The 15,007-nt window shown below is 33.9% G+C and overlaps 1 protein-coding gene across 1 annotated transcript; it reads right to left on the reverse strand.

The window, feature by feature from the left end:
* Positions 1-4,895: 4,895 nt before the first annotated feature.
* Positions 4,896-6,142, reverse strand: LOC142633884 (protein MOTHER of FT and TFL1-like). The gene is made up of 4 exons (XM_075808140.1): positions 5,847-6,142; positions 5,694-5,755; positions 5,544-5,584; positions 4,896-5,447 (listed from the first exon to the last, which is right to left on the reverse strand). Exons 1-4 carry the CDS (start codon positions 6,045-6,047, stop codon positions 5,224-5,226), a joined length of 528 nt encoding a protein of 175 aa, XP_075664255.1. The 5' UTR covers positions 6,048-6,142; the 3' UTR covers positions 4,896-5,223.
* Between the last annotated feature and the right edge of the window lie 8,865 nt (positions 6,143-15,007).

Raw genomic sequence — 15,007 nt, forward strand, 5'->3', positions numbered from 1 at the left:
CCCAAAACTAACCATTAAAAAACTCATTTGGAAAGTCAATTGACTCTTATTTTGGGAAAACTTCAATAGACACGATACAATGAATATGAATGAGAGCAGCAGTGACGAATTTAACTTAGAGACTATGCTTTGCTTTTGCTTGTCAATTGACTCTTAATATACAAATGGTATTTATATATATATATTTAAATTCATAAGATTTTTCGGCAAGTTTTGGTTCATAAAATTCACACATATAATCTTCAATCTCCCTCTAGGTGGGTTGAAAGATCTTTAATGGAATTTAAGAAATATAGTGGAACCTCTCACAAATAATGCAGTTATCTTCAGTGAACTTCTGTACACGATGAACACATATACTCCTTAGGCTAACTGACTTCAGATTTTATTTGAATGTAAAATATATGGTATTTAAAAATCAAATATGTAATGCGTGATGCATCCAGCTAAAAATAGAATTCAATCGGAGGGAATTTAGCTTAAATAACACGTATAGCAAATCTAGCTAGAAATAGAATTCAATTGAAGGGAATCTAGCTAAGGGAGAGCACTCCAACAATTTAGCTGGCACTAGTGATAATATTTGTTATTTGAGAGAACAACGGGAGCTTGGTAGTTACATACCTATGTCAAGTGAAGAATGAGGGTATTTATACTCATAGTTTGCACTTGTGTTAGTCTATCTCATAATATTTTTGTATACAAGCATTTGCGATCAAGCTAGAATGCATACTTATTGAATTTTAAACCAAGTGATTGAAAGCGAAATAATTGTGAGATTGAGTCTGACCATTCAGACTCTCTTGATGGGAATCGATGCATGGGTAAAACCTTACCGAACTAATATTGATTCTTATTCATTCTATTCATGTAATGCCCTTTTGCTTCTTTTTGTCGCTCTAACCTTCCACGCCCCCCAAACCCAAAGAAAAAAAATATTAAATGTAACTTTTTAAATGTAAATATGAGTAGATAGATTCGCAAACGTGACAGTGTTGATCGGTTGATCTCAATTAAATGTAACTTTTTAATTGGCATTTCTAGTAAAAATAGGCTAATAATACATACATACATACATATATATATATACCTTTTTTTTCCCTTATTTATAAATAGTTCTTGCCTTTTTTTATTAAAATATATTAATCTCTTTCATTTGATTATCTATTCTTTCTCTCTCCCCTATGTGTGTGTTTGTTTCTCAAAAAAAAAAAAAAAATCACTTATTATTGTTATTAGTATCCAAATGTTGGACTTCAAATTATCCTTTCACATGTAAATATTCCAACAATGAGGAAGCCTTGACTCTGATTCCAATAACACAAATACAAAAGAAGAGATTACTTGTAAGAGAGACTATAAGGAAGAAAAAAATATTATATTTACATTCATTAGTTTATTTACAAAGAATGGCATCTCTTTTATACCAAAAGAGAGATGCGAGGAATACAAAAACTTAAAGAATCATGGAGTACATAGGTGCCTTGGCAATTACTAGAAGAAGAAAAAAAAAAGATATATAGATAAACAATGAAAGAAAATAGGCGAAACTACAATGTTGGTCCTTTAAGTTTACCCTATGTGTGTAATTAGTCTCTCAAGTTTAAAACGAGCACAATTAATCCATTAAGTTTTAATACTAAGTTGTATTAGTCATTTTACTAACTATCGTTAGTGGTGTTACTTACGTGACTAACAGAACAATAATTTGTCATTTTTTTTAATGATGTGGCATTTTTTTATTAAAAAAAATTACAAAATGCGAAGTTGGGTCAGGATGTGAAACTAGCTTTGATTTCTTCCCATAAACAATAGACAAATGCAGCTGAGAGAAGGAAGCCAAGCAAAGGCGGACCCACATTAGGGCAAAGGGGGGCCATGCCCCCCCCCCTCTTCCCCCCATTTTGAAAAAAATATAGCACTGTATGATATCTATGATGTATATCCTCTCTGTCTCCATTTTGCCACTGTGATAGATTGATAGTGCAGTGTGTTATGTGTGTGTGAGTTTACTATGTACTTTTTAAGAAGTCATCCTTTGTAATAATGATTAAGTCTTGACTTTTGAATTTGAAAAAAGAGATGGTCGGATAAGGACAACTGAGATAAAAAAAAAAAAAAAAAAGAATAGTGTGAGGACAAAAGGTCCAAGCCATGATCTGGGTCTTGGACCTGATCCGAGGGTATTTACTTGTCCGAGAAGGGTTCAGTAATAATAATGATGTCAAACTTAAAGGCCCACGAGCAAACTATTGCGAGAGGGGCTGGTGGAAATAGTTTGAGGAAGGGTATCTCCTCGGCTAAATGAAGTGAAGGTCAGTTGGTACGCCATGATGACTAGTATGAAGATATATTTCACAAGGGCACAGAGAGGAAGAACGGGTGGAAAATATCTTATAGAAAGCTGCTACTACCGCATTAAAGGCTTTGCACCTACTTCTTTGGCCGCATTAATGAGGAAATAACATCTGAACAGCGGTGATTAGCCTTACAACTATAGTTTGAAGACTTCGGAAGGGCGATTGATGGGACAAGTATCTAGATGAGTGATCTAATCCATACGTGGAAGATGGAGAGATGGAGGGGGATAGTATAAAAGGAAGAGAAAGGCATTTAGGGAGGGGGATCGAAGAAGAAAGAGGGAAAACACTGTACACACCATTATCTTCAATTGTAATCTATTTTTAGAAGAGGAAAAAAGCAATACAAATTGTCTTCGGCTTATGTCCAAGGAGAATTTCTGTTACATAAACAGTTCATTGCATGTGAATTGGGAATCTAACCCATCATTTTTGTTATTCAACATCCATAGAACCTAGGTTTCAAGCCCACTCTCTACACATTTCATTGTATTCGGCTTTTTGGGCCTATTCCCTTCATACTGTTGGGTTCGGGTGCAAATTGTGACCTTACAAATAAAAATTGGAAACTGTGAATCAAAAAGTGAAGCCCGTGGGAACTATGAATCAAATGTGTGCAGTAGTTAGTAATAAATATTATTAATTGATAACGCTTGTTTGTTGGTTTATTTTATGAATTATTAACTATTTTTAGAAAATAATTTATTAACATTAATGTTGTTGTTGCTTGTGGGGTATGTTTGTTTGGTTTATTTTTTGGACTAAAATTTGAAACTATAGAACTATTTAATATGGAAATAATGAAACTTTTATTTGAATGGTTGATGATGAGAAAATTATCTATAATATTTGATTTTTTTTAAAGAGAAAAAAATTACAAATAATTTGAAGCTGATAATGCAGCACTGCCTCTAGTGTTGATATCCCAATTCATGAAAATTTTCAAACAAAATTCCAAAAAAATTACCACCAATTAAATCAGTATTAATCCAAATTGTGAAAATATGAGATTATAATATTCATAAATGGGATGAAATTTGACAAAGCTTGAGTAGATATTAGTTTTGATTTTCATAAACTTTTTTGTGTTTATACTTCCCCCCCCCCCCCCCCTAAACTTCGAATCTTGGTTTCGTCCCTGAAGCTAAGCCAAGAACCAATGCCTCCACCATCAACATTAAAAACCAGAAATCCTTGGAGACCAGTGCAATTGTTGGCAAGCTTTCTAATATGGTCCAAGCACAGATCAAACAATCTCCTTGCCAACTGAGGCGAGTCAAGCTGGTAAGAATGCAAAGTTGGGTCAGGATGTTCATTCGGTGCCCAATTCGCTGATGCTGGAAATGATGTCGTTGTTTGGGTCCACTTCTTCTTTGCCTTTGTGTGAATTTGCGGCCGATTTAGGTTAATGTAGAGGATGGTGGCAGTGGTAGTGGGGTGAGAGCAGCAGATCAAAATATTTTTTTTTTTTTTTAAAACAGCTGATCAAAAACTTGGTATTGAGGAAATAATTTTGTTTTAGATGCTGTAATTAAAATGGCACCAAAAAAAAATTTTGACAAGTGTGAAATGCTTACTAGAATAGTGGCCACAGCAAAGTTGTTGGCCGCATCTCACGTGTAAATTTATTTAATAATTTTTTAATAAAAGAAATGTCACATTATTAAAAAAATGTCAAATTATTATTCCATTAGTCACATAAGTAACACCACTAACGTTAGTTAGTAAAAAAATAATACAACTCAGTTTTAAAACTTGAAAGACCAATTGTGCTTACTTCAAATTTGATGGATCAATTGTGCATACAGGATAAACTTGAAGATCAATATTGTAGTTTTTCCAACAAGATAATTACATGTCTCGGTACATTAGGAGTCCATCCACAATTTCAATCCAAAGCTTGATTTGGCCCAAACTACTCCACAACCAGGTTGGACATCATTTCACTTTATTAAAAAAATGCATGTATTCGTACATTAGGTGTCCATCCACAATCTCAATCCAATGCTTGATTTGGCCCAAACTACTCCACATCAAGGTTGGCAATCATTTCACTTCAATGAGTTTTGGGCTAAGGTAACCCAACTAAGCATGGTCGCCAGGGTTGCATTTGAAGTACGCGCAATGTATGGCAAACCCTTACTTCGCAGTTGGGCTTAGGAATGGACTTTAGGCCTCACAGATTTTAGGCCGACTAGAGTTAATTGAAGCGATACGAAACTGCCCTATCTATTTTAGTTTAGCCATTCCTTGTGCGGCACATAGCACCTTTTGATTTTTCAAGAAACGAAAAAGCACACATTGCTATCATGCGATACTCAAAAGGAGCATCAACCAATTGACAATTGCCATGGTGCACTGCAAAATCGAAGTTGCTCAAGAGTCTTGGAACTATATAGTTCCAAAAAGTTGTGCTCATTTTACTATTTTAGTCCCCGATAACTAATTGGAAGTTCTTAATTATGTCATGATGGCAATCAATTATCACCCAACAACTCAAAAAAAAAAAAGCATTATCCTATAATTTTCTGGCAATTCCAACAAGAAGGGAAGGGGGTACTTTTTCATCAACTTTAAAAATCCAAGACAAGTACGAAACTTACACAAACCAAACTAGCATACAAGTAACCATGTGAATCTAAATTCTACCCTCTTGCTAGCCTATGCCAAAATGTCAAATTATTCATGCAGCCAGTATACTACACTTTCCCCTTACATCACAAAAAAATGGACTCCACACATAGATTCGTGCATGAGACCCATATTTATGAGAGATAAATGTATAGTATATCAAGCATGCGGGATAATTATTCATACTTCATATAAGGATAGCATACACACCATCAAACTATTAACATATTAGTCAACGTCTCTTAGCTGCAGGTTCCTTCTGTGAATTAAAATACACCGCAGCGACTGGAAGACCAAGTTCATATTGAGCAGCAAATTGTCGAGTTCTAAAATTGCCACGGGCATTTGGAGGTGGACAACCCATCATCATTTCACTTTTCTGCTTAAATAGCACAAAAATGTATCGATGAATTCCTGTGGGTGGCTTTGGTCCCATGTAAGGTACCAATTCTTTTCCTACAATCCAAACCATATAGATAAATTTTCTTTCAACATTATACCTTAAGATAACTTAAATTCATACTTCAATTAAAATGGTGAACAAAATTAAACCTTTGGTGGCATCAGACCCTTCTGGGATATCTACAACAATCCTGAATGAAGCAACATGTAGATGCATATTTAAAAATTGTATCCTTGCAATGAACAATAATTCACTTTTTTTTTTTCTCTATTAAAGAAAGGGTAAAAGAAAATTATCACCAATGGAGCCACTCTCTCAATGTTGGTTCACTAGGGCTAGGAGCATCAGGATCGACCATTATCTATTAGACAAAATCATTATAGTTTCACACACAAAATCATGCAAATTTTCACAAGGTACTTTAAATTGAAGAAAATAAAAGAGCTACATACAAGAGTATAGAGATTGGTAGAGACACGAGGACCAAGAATTTGGACTTTAGGCCTATCCACTGCCATAGAGGGCTTGATATCACAACCATTAGCAACCTGTTTGGACCCATAATTGACTGTAAAATTGGTAGCTGGAGTGAACATGTCAAGCACTTCTCCAATCACTTTTCCAACTATTAGTGGCTCTATGGTCCGAGCCATAGCATAAGACTAAATGTGATTATGTAAGTGGTGTAAACCAAAACACACTTGGTACTTATAAGTAGTGAAAGCCAAAGCCAGAGAGAGAGAGAGAGAGAGAGAGAGCAACAAAGAAACACAGAGGTCGTTGCTTGTTGCACACAAACAGTACTTGCAAGTTGCACCCACTAAACTATGCCGCGAGTGATATGGGACCCTAGTTACTATTATGTTTTTATGCTGACTTTGCTTCAGAGATTGCTTTTGATGTTTTTAGATTGAGATGTCAACATGTGTGTTTGGAATTATCATGTGTGGGCGTGACACGTAGCTTTAGAGTGCTTGATGAATGGGCACTGTTCTTGTCCACAATGATAGTGCCAATGAGCCACGTGTCTGTCTTGTGAATGCATGTCGGTTGTTGATGTTACTGTTGCGAATATGACTTTTTGATCTTCAAGTGCAGCACTCTCACCGCCGCAATTACGAATGGACCCAAATACCCTTTGTCGATTTGTCGAAAAAAAGATAGCTTTAATTAACTCAACTCGACTCGGAAAGTCTCTTTCCGCCGAATAAAATATGCTAAAGAACAATCAATCATTATGGATCATCTAATAATAAAAAAATAATTATTATACCGCCAATGTTTTAAGTTGAAAATTTTATTTATAAAAGGGTTTAGTTTAAGTCATTTATTAATAAATTTTTTTAAAAAAATTTTGATATAATTTTGATAAAAAATATTAAACTAAATCAATAAATATTTTCTAAATCAATGCACTTAAAATATCTATTAAGAAAAGCCAAAAAAAAGAAAAAGAAAAAAAAAAGGGAGAGATAACTAGCACTACAGAGACATAAGCATATTCTACACTCCTTTTCCTTTTTTTAAAACGTGCTCCCACTGAAATGAAGTGGTGGCTTCCTGTTAAGGTTATTGGATTGGTCAATGCTGAATACCCTCGCACCTGATCCTTCCATATTATTTGATTTGAAAGGCTTTGAATAATAGGTGGCGATCTGTGGATGGACAGAAGTTCATTGAACCATTAAACAATAGCTAATGATAAGTTCACCTTTTGCCTTGAACTTGATTAGGTTGTTCCAATGTATTTGGTGGTAACAGTTCCTATATTTTGGTTGGTCCAACACTAATTTTCTTTTTGGGTCAAACTTATATCTTAAGTGACTTAAATTGTTTTTGTTATCCTCTCATTCTTCTTACTTTTTTAATAATTAAAAAAAATCCTTCAAACAGCCCCATAAGCTTCCCACATTAAAAAATTGAGAGAGAGAGAGAGATTTTTTTGGTGGATGTTACAACCTCAAGAGTTAAAATACTCTTTTCCAAGATTATGCATCTAAAATTCATCCTCTCTTACATCTTACTTAGCTAAAAACAACCAAAAAGATCTAAAATGTGGCAACATGTACAACAACACTACCTATAACTTAGCTACATTTTTTTTGGTAATAAAGGAATTGCATTAAAAACTAAATAATTTGGATACAAGACACACCATGTCTATCATAATGCATTCCCAAATGGTCTAAATAAAACTAAAGAGCAACATAAGAAGGGGTGTAAAAAACAACAAAATCTTGGCACTGTCTAACACGCTCTACCTCTAATTCCATGGCACTAAAGTTGAGTTGGGAGCATAATAGTAGCCCATCTCTGCGACCCCAGAGTTCAATGTTAGAGGCAATGTTCACTTCTGTAGAATAGCCTTTTACTCAACTCCCTTAGCTAACTCTAATGATGCCCCCACAACCAGCCATTCCAAAGTTTCCAAATGAGTCATTATAGTTGAGTTTAACACAATTAGGCCCAGGTTTTTTTTCCCATCTGACTAGCTTGGTGTTTCTTTCTCTAACAAGACCAGAATCTAGGGTGCAAAAATTACATTTCAGCATATGCTTATCAACTTCAGCATGTAATGAAGGATTGATGGTTTGATTGTTGAAAGTAAATTTCTTTTGTAGAAGCCGAAGGCACCAAATTCCAAATAAGAAGTAATTGCACCAATGAACCTGATTAGGAACACTGGTCTTTTTGCTAAGGGCATTGGACTAAAACCAGTCCAAAATATTTGAGTTAAAAAAGTTATTTGCGGGAGATACTCCAGCATTAACCAGAGCTCCTTGGCAATTGCGCAGTCTCTGAGAACATGAGCGTTATACTTCCATTTTTCCTCATTGAATAGATCACAAATACTGGAGCTTAATAAGCCCCTGCTCATTAAAATTTGTTTAATAGGCAGGTTGTCATGTAAGCATTTCCATAGAAATATTTGAATTTTTTCAAGTGGAAAGTTTCATAATCCATTTGCCATTGGAGTCAGAGTTGGCATCAATGTCATCAAAAGCCAATTTTTGAGGGTCAAAGTTGCAGAGGGACCCAACTCAACTTGTCTATGTTAGCACTTAGCAGAGACTTTTCTAATGGGAGTGGCTTTAATTATAAGAGAGATGGAAGGGGGCAAAGTCATGGAAATGAAATTAAAATTCCAATCCCCATTAAAACAGATATTGGAAATTTGTAGCTGGTCCTCTCTATTTAAAGGGCCATGGATGAAGCTTCTGAATGACCCTTCTTTTAGCCATTTATCATGCCAAAAGGAAAGGCCACTGTTGTTACCAATTAGCCATCTAGAACCTTTGTCACAAATAAGTTCTCCTTTTTTTTTTTTCTTTTTTTTTATTATTGCTTTCCAAGTCCTGGATTGGGTGTTTTCCCTAGCATAAAGGGTATCAACATATTTCAAACTCAAAATTATAGTTTATTTGGTGTTTAAGTTAGGTTTTTCAATAAAATTCAACCACATAGTGTTGGAGCATTTTAATATTAAATAATTAAAATGAATAAATGTTACAACATAAATGTAAAAATATGGGAGTACATATAGAAGATGAGGAGTTAGTGAAAATGTTTAATCCCACATTGAAAATGAGAGAGACTATTTTATTATTTTTAATTGTGGTGATTAATGGGCTAACATGAATTGTCTCAGATATTGGGCACGTGCGTAAGAAAGAGGTGAATGGTGGAGGTAATAATGTTGTGTAATTTCTCTCTTTAAATTAATAAAATTCAGAAGTATTATTTAGCTTCTCTTTGTATTATTTCCATTATCATTGTGTTTGCACCAACAATTTTAAGAATATTCAACATATGGAGCCTATATAAGAGAAACTAAATGAGTCTGTTGGAGATCTCAACAAGCCCTTTCGCTTTAAGGGAGCCCACTTCAAGAGGTGGAAAGGAAATGTTCTCTTTTACTTGAGCCTTCTCAAAGTCGCCTACCTCCTCGCTGACAATAATCCATCAAAGGTTCCTACCGATAAGATGAGTGTGGAGGAATATAGTCTCTATCAAGAAAAAATAGATAAGTATACAAAAGATGAATACAATTGTCGTTCTTATCTTTTGAATTGTCTTGCTGATCATTTTTATGATTATTATGATACAACTTATAATTCTGCCAAGAAAATTTGGAAAGTTTTACAAAGCAAGTATGATACCGAAGAGGCAAGTGCAAAGAAGTATACTGCTAGTAGATTTTTCCGTTACCAAATGGTGGATGGAAAATTGGTGGTGGATCAAACACAAGAGTTCCAAATGATTGTAGCAGAATTGAGATCCGAAGGCATAAAGATTATAGACAATTTGGTGATAGCTGGCATAATTGATAAATTACCACAATCTTGGAGTGAGTTGCAAAAGATTTTGCGACACAAACAAAATGAGACATCCTTGGAGACTTTGATCACACGCATCCATGTGGAGGAGAAGGCTAGAGGACAAGATGCACTCATGACACAAGAGAGCAATGGTAATTCCACTACAAAGGTAAATCTTATCTCAGCCAATAATAATATGCCCAAAAATCATTTTTCTAGGAATGGTCAATTGAAGCATAAAAAGAGAGCTTTTAAAAATAATAATAGACCTCAAAGAAGGGGAAACCCGAATAAAAATTACAATAACCAAAGACCCCCTTCACAAGATCAATTTAATAGATCCTGTTTTGTCTATGGTAAGAGTCGGCATATTGCTCGATTTTGCAAATTTTGAAAATGTGAATATATTCCGCAGGCTAACGTAACTGAAGAGCCTTTAGTGGCTATGATTACGAACATCGATATGGTGTAATATGTTGAAGGGTGGTGGGCAGATTCTGGTACTAATAGGCATGTTTGTTATGACAAAAATTGATTCAAATTGTACACTCCTTTTGAAGATAAAAAAACTATTATACTTGGTGACTCTAGGAAAAACAAGGTTCTTGGGAGTGGTGAGATTGAATTGAAATTCACTTCTAGACATATGCTAACATTGAAAGATGTACTTTACACTCCGTCCATGAGGAAGAATTTGATGTCAAGTTTTTTGCTTAACAAGACTGGCTTCAAGCAAATTATGAAATCTGATAATTATGTAATCACTAAAAAGGGATTATTTGTGGGCAAGGGTTATACTTGCGATGGAATGTTTAAATTGAATGTTGAGAACAATAAAGTATCTACCAATTCAGTTTATATGTTTTCTTATATTAATTTTTGACATGCTCATTTGTGTCATATAAATAGTAGATATGTGGGAATTATGAGTGGTTTAGGATTAATTCCAAGACTATCAAAAGATTTTAAAAAATGTGAAACTTGTAGTCGAACTAAGATTACAAAAAGGCCTCATAAAAGTGTTGTAGGAAATACCGAATTACTTGAGTTAATTCACTCCGATTTATGTGAATTTGAGGGAATTTTAATTCGTGGAGGAAATAGATATATTATCACTTTTATTGATGATTTCTCAAAATATGCAACTATTTATTTGTTGAAAACTAAAAGTGATGCTTTTGAAAAATTTCAAATTTTTTTAAAAGAAGTTGAAAATCAATTCGAGAGAAAAATAAAAAGAATAAGAAGTGATAGAGGCCGTGAATATGAATCAAGTGCATTCAACTCATTTTCCCAGCCTTTAGAAATTATCCATGAAACTACTGCACCATATTCACCTGCTTCTAATGGTGTGGCTGAAAGAAAAAATAGAACTTTAATTGAGTAAACAAATGTCATGTTAATTGAATCTAGTGCACCTTTACATTTTTGAGGTGATGATATTTTAACTGCATATCATGTTTTGAATATGGTGCTACATAAAAAGTCACATACCATACCTTTTAAGATGCGGAAAGGATATAAGCCAAATTTGGGATATTTGAGAGTATGGGGTTGTCTTGCTTATGTAAGGCTTACTGACCCTAAAATGCCTAAATTAGGTATAAGAGCTGCTACTTGTATTTTTCTTGGTTATGCGTTTAATAGTGCAGCCTATAGATTTTTTTTATCTTGAAAACAAAATAATTTTTGAATCTAGTGATACAATTTTTCATGAAGAAAATTTTCATTTTAAATTGAAAAATAGTGTGGGTGAAGAGAATATTTTTTCAAAACCTAGTTCTTCTACTTCACATCTACAAAATCAAGAAAATTTTGAAATGGAACCTAGAAGAAGTAAAAGAGCTAGAGTTGAAAAGGATTTTGGTCCTGATTATTATGTTTTTAACATTAAGGAAAATCCCAAAATTTAAAAGAGGCTTTAACATCACCTGATGCTATATTTTGGAAAAAGGCTGTAAACGATGAGATGATGGATCGATAAATAAGTTTAAAGCTAGACTTGTTGCAAACGGTTTTAAACAAAAAGCTGATCTTGATTTCATTGATACATTTTATTCGGTAACAAGAATTACATCTATTAGATTGTTAATTGCTATTGCTGCAATTTTTTATTTAAAAATTCATCAAATGGATGTAAAAACTGCTTTTCTAAATAGAGACCTAGAGGAAGAGATTTATATAGATCAACCCGAAGACTTTGTAGAGCCTGGACAAGAAAGTAAGGTATGTAAGCTAACTAAATCCCTATATGGCTTAAAACAAGCACCTAAGTAGTGACATGAAAAGTTTGATTCCTGCATGATTGAGAATGGTTATAAATCAAATGAATGTAATAAATGTATTTATTTTAAATCATGAAATAATTTACATGTTATTATTAGCCTCTATGTGGATGATATGTTGATTTTTGGCTCACATATGCATGTTATAAATGAGACAAAAAACATGCTTAAAAGCCATTTTGATATGAAAGATCTTGGCGAGGCTAATTTTATTTTGGGCATGAAAATTACAAAAATATGTGATGGAATATTTCTTGATCAATCACATTATATTTAGAAAATATAATTTTCATGATCAGAAAAGTGTAGCTACTCCTTTTGATTCTGGTATTCATTTATTTCCTGTGAATAATGATGATGAGATTTTTAATCAAAAAGATTATGCTAGCATTATTAGTAGTTTACATTATGCTACTGATTGTACTAGACCTGACATTGCATATGCAGTAGGAATGCTTAGCAGATTTACTAGCAAGCCTAGTAAAGATCATTGGCTAACTATTGAGTGAGTCATGAGATATTTAATTGGTACTAAAAACTATGGATTATTTTATAAAAAGTACGCTACTATGATTGAAGCTTTTAGTGATGCCGATTTGAATACTTTGTCAAGTGATTCTCTCTCTACGGCTAGTTATATTTTTACCTTAGGTAGTGGTGTTATTTGTTGGAAATCTAAAATGTAAACAATAATTGCTAAGTCAACAATGGAAACTGAATTAATAGTATTAGTATTAGCTTCAGCTGGTGAAGAGGCAAATTAGCTTAGAGATTTGTTATATGAAATTCCACTTTGGAGAAAGCCAATTCCACATATATTAATTCACTGTGATAGCACTACCGTAATTGGCAGAGTTAAAAACCGTTATTACAATAGTAAATCCAGACCTATAAGAAGAAAGCATAATATCGTGCGATCTTATTTGAGTAGTGGCATCATAATTATGAATTATATTAAATCTAATGATAATCTTGCAGATTTATCTACCAAGGCCTTGGCAAAAGATAGAGTTTGGAATACATTGAGGGGGATGGGACTAAAGTCCATAGAATCATTAGTCATGTATGAGGATACCCAACTCAAGGACCAGAGATCCTTAGAATTAGGTTTAATGGGAAAAACGAATTATATGATGGTCGTAAGAAATGCACTATTTATTTTTTTAATTATTTAATTTGTAAATAATTTTTTAATTGTTTATCCCTATGATGTAAGTGCATTTATCCTGTAATGTGGAGAGGTTGAGTAAGAAACTCTTAATGAAATTTGTAGCTCGTATGAGTGGGGAATCAGATACAGGAGCACCCTTGACAAAATTTCACCTATGTGAGTATGGGGGTGGGGCCGCTTCCTATGAGATTTGGACTTAATCTCAAATACACTCATGAAATTGGGATCAGCACACGGCTGTAAAGTGCTAGCTATAAAAGCTCATGTCAACACCTGGGCTATTATATGTAAACAGTGACACTTAATTTCCCTAAAGTAGTCATAATTCAAGTCGGAGACCACTATGACTCTAGAGTTGAGATCACTGTTTTACTAAGTGAAAGTTTAATGCAGAGCACACTTTCATGATGTATAGTGACCTATCTATGCCTAGTAATCTCTCTTTAACTAAAATTTAATATTAAAATGAGTGGGGGATTGTTGGAGCATTTTAATATTAAATAATTAAAATGAATAAATATTTCAATATAAATGTAAAGATACGGGAGTGAACATGGAAGATGAGAAGTTAGTGAAAATATTTAATCCCACATTGAAAATGAGAGAAACTATTTTATTCTTTTTAATTGTGATGATTAACGGGCTAACATGAATTATCTCAGATATTGGGCTAGATACGTGCATAAGGGGGAGGTGAAGGGTGGATGTATCAAAAATGGAAATGAATCAGCCTCTTAGATCCGCCTACTTGATAGCCCATTCAAAATAATTACCATATTCGTTGGTGAGTAAATGACCCAAATTAATACTATCACTTTGTGCAAAGGTTGTTCTAGCCATACGACACTTGTTGAACTGGTGTATCCTGGGGGATACAAGTCAGAGACGGTCTGCACCGGTTACAAAGTTTAGCCAACCAAGGGCTTGAATCCCCTTAAAGAGAGCGAGTGTCACGCCTCAGTACAAATAGTGTTGTGTAATTTCTCTCTTTAAATTAATAAAATTCAGAAGTATTATTCAGTTTCTCTTTGTGTTATTTCCATCATCATTGTGTTTGCACCAACACATAGTTATATTAATCATTTGACATAAATATTGTTATTTTTTTTATGGACAATTAAATTCAACCATATGGTGTATTGGTCAATATAACTATACATGGTTAAATTTATTTGGAAAACCCAAGGTACAACACATAAGGAAATATACCTAAGTTTTGTTCATATTTATTTCTACTTTATGTACATCTATAACCATAAAACAATTTTATCTCCATGTTGGAAAAAGCTCTTAATATAGTGAGTGTCAATCAACCAGGGAAAAACCTAGGATTTAATTTCAACCACATCAGGAATAAACCTTTCCAATTTCAAACTCTCTTAGATAAAGTGAACTTGAAAGCTTAAGGATGCAAAGCTAATCTCCTTTCTCAAGCGAGTAGATTAACCTTAATAAAATCTGTCCTAAATTCCCTACCCCTCTACATCTTTTCATGTTTTATTTAAGGTCCCTGAGTTTGTTTGAAGGGCTTTGCATAGATCCCTTTGTAATTTTTGGTGGGGGCATTAAAATGACAAAAGGAAACTTCACCTACTGAGTTAGGGAGCTTTGTGTCAGCCCAAAGGGGTGGAGGACTAGGCATGAGGAAAGCATCCTGGTTGAAAAAAGTTATGTTAGCCAAACAGGTTGGAGACTATCCAGCCAACCCAATTATGTTGTCTCTAAAATTGTGAAGGCCAAATACTTCCCTAATAGCTCCCCCTTTGACGGGAAACTAAAACCTTAGGATTTCTAGTTCTGGAAAAGTCTATGCTCAACACAAATTCCCCTCTAACTCT

This window comes from Castanea sativa, chromosome 5 (genome assembly GCF_040712315.1).
Source record: "Castanea sativa cultivar Marrone di Chiusa Pesio chromosome 5, ASM4071231v1".
Lineage (NCBI taxonomy): Eukaryota > Viridiplantae > Streptophyta > Magnoliopsida > Fagales > Fagaceae > Castanea > Castanea sativa.

What these genes read in the sequence shown, in the direction of transcription:
- LOC142633884 (XM_075808140.1), bottom strand. Translation starts at nt 6,047, where the DNA reads ATGGCTCGGACCATAGAGCCACTAATAGTTGGAAAAGTGATTGGAGAA. An exon ending in TTGAGAGAGTGGCTCCATTG is followed by an intron (nt 5,585 to 5,693) that starts GTGATAATTTTC and finishes TGCTTCATTCAG; the next exon opens with GATTGTTGTAGATATCCCAG. An exon ending in AGGGTCTGATGCCACCAAAG is followed by an intron (nt 5,448 to 5,543) that starts GTTTAATTTTGT and finishes TTTGGATTGTAG; the next exon opens with GAAAAGAATTGGTACCTTAC.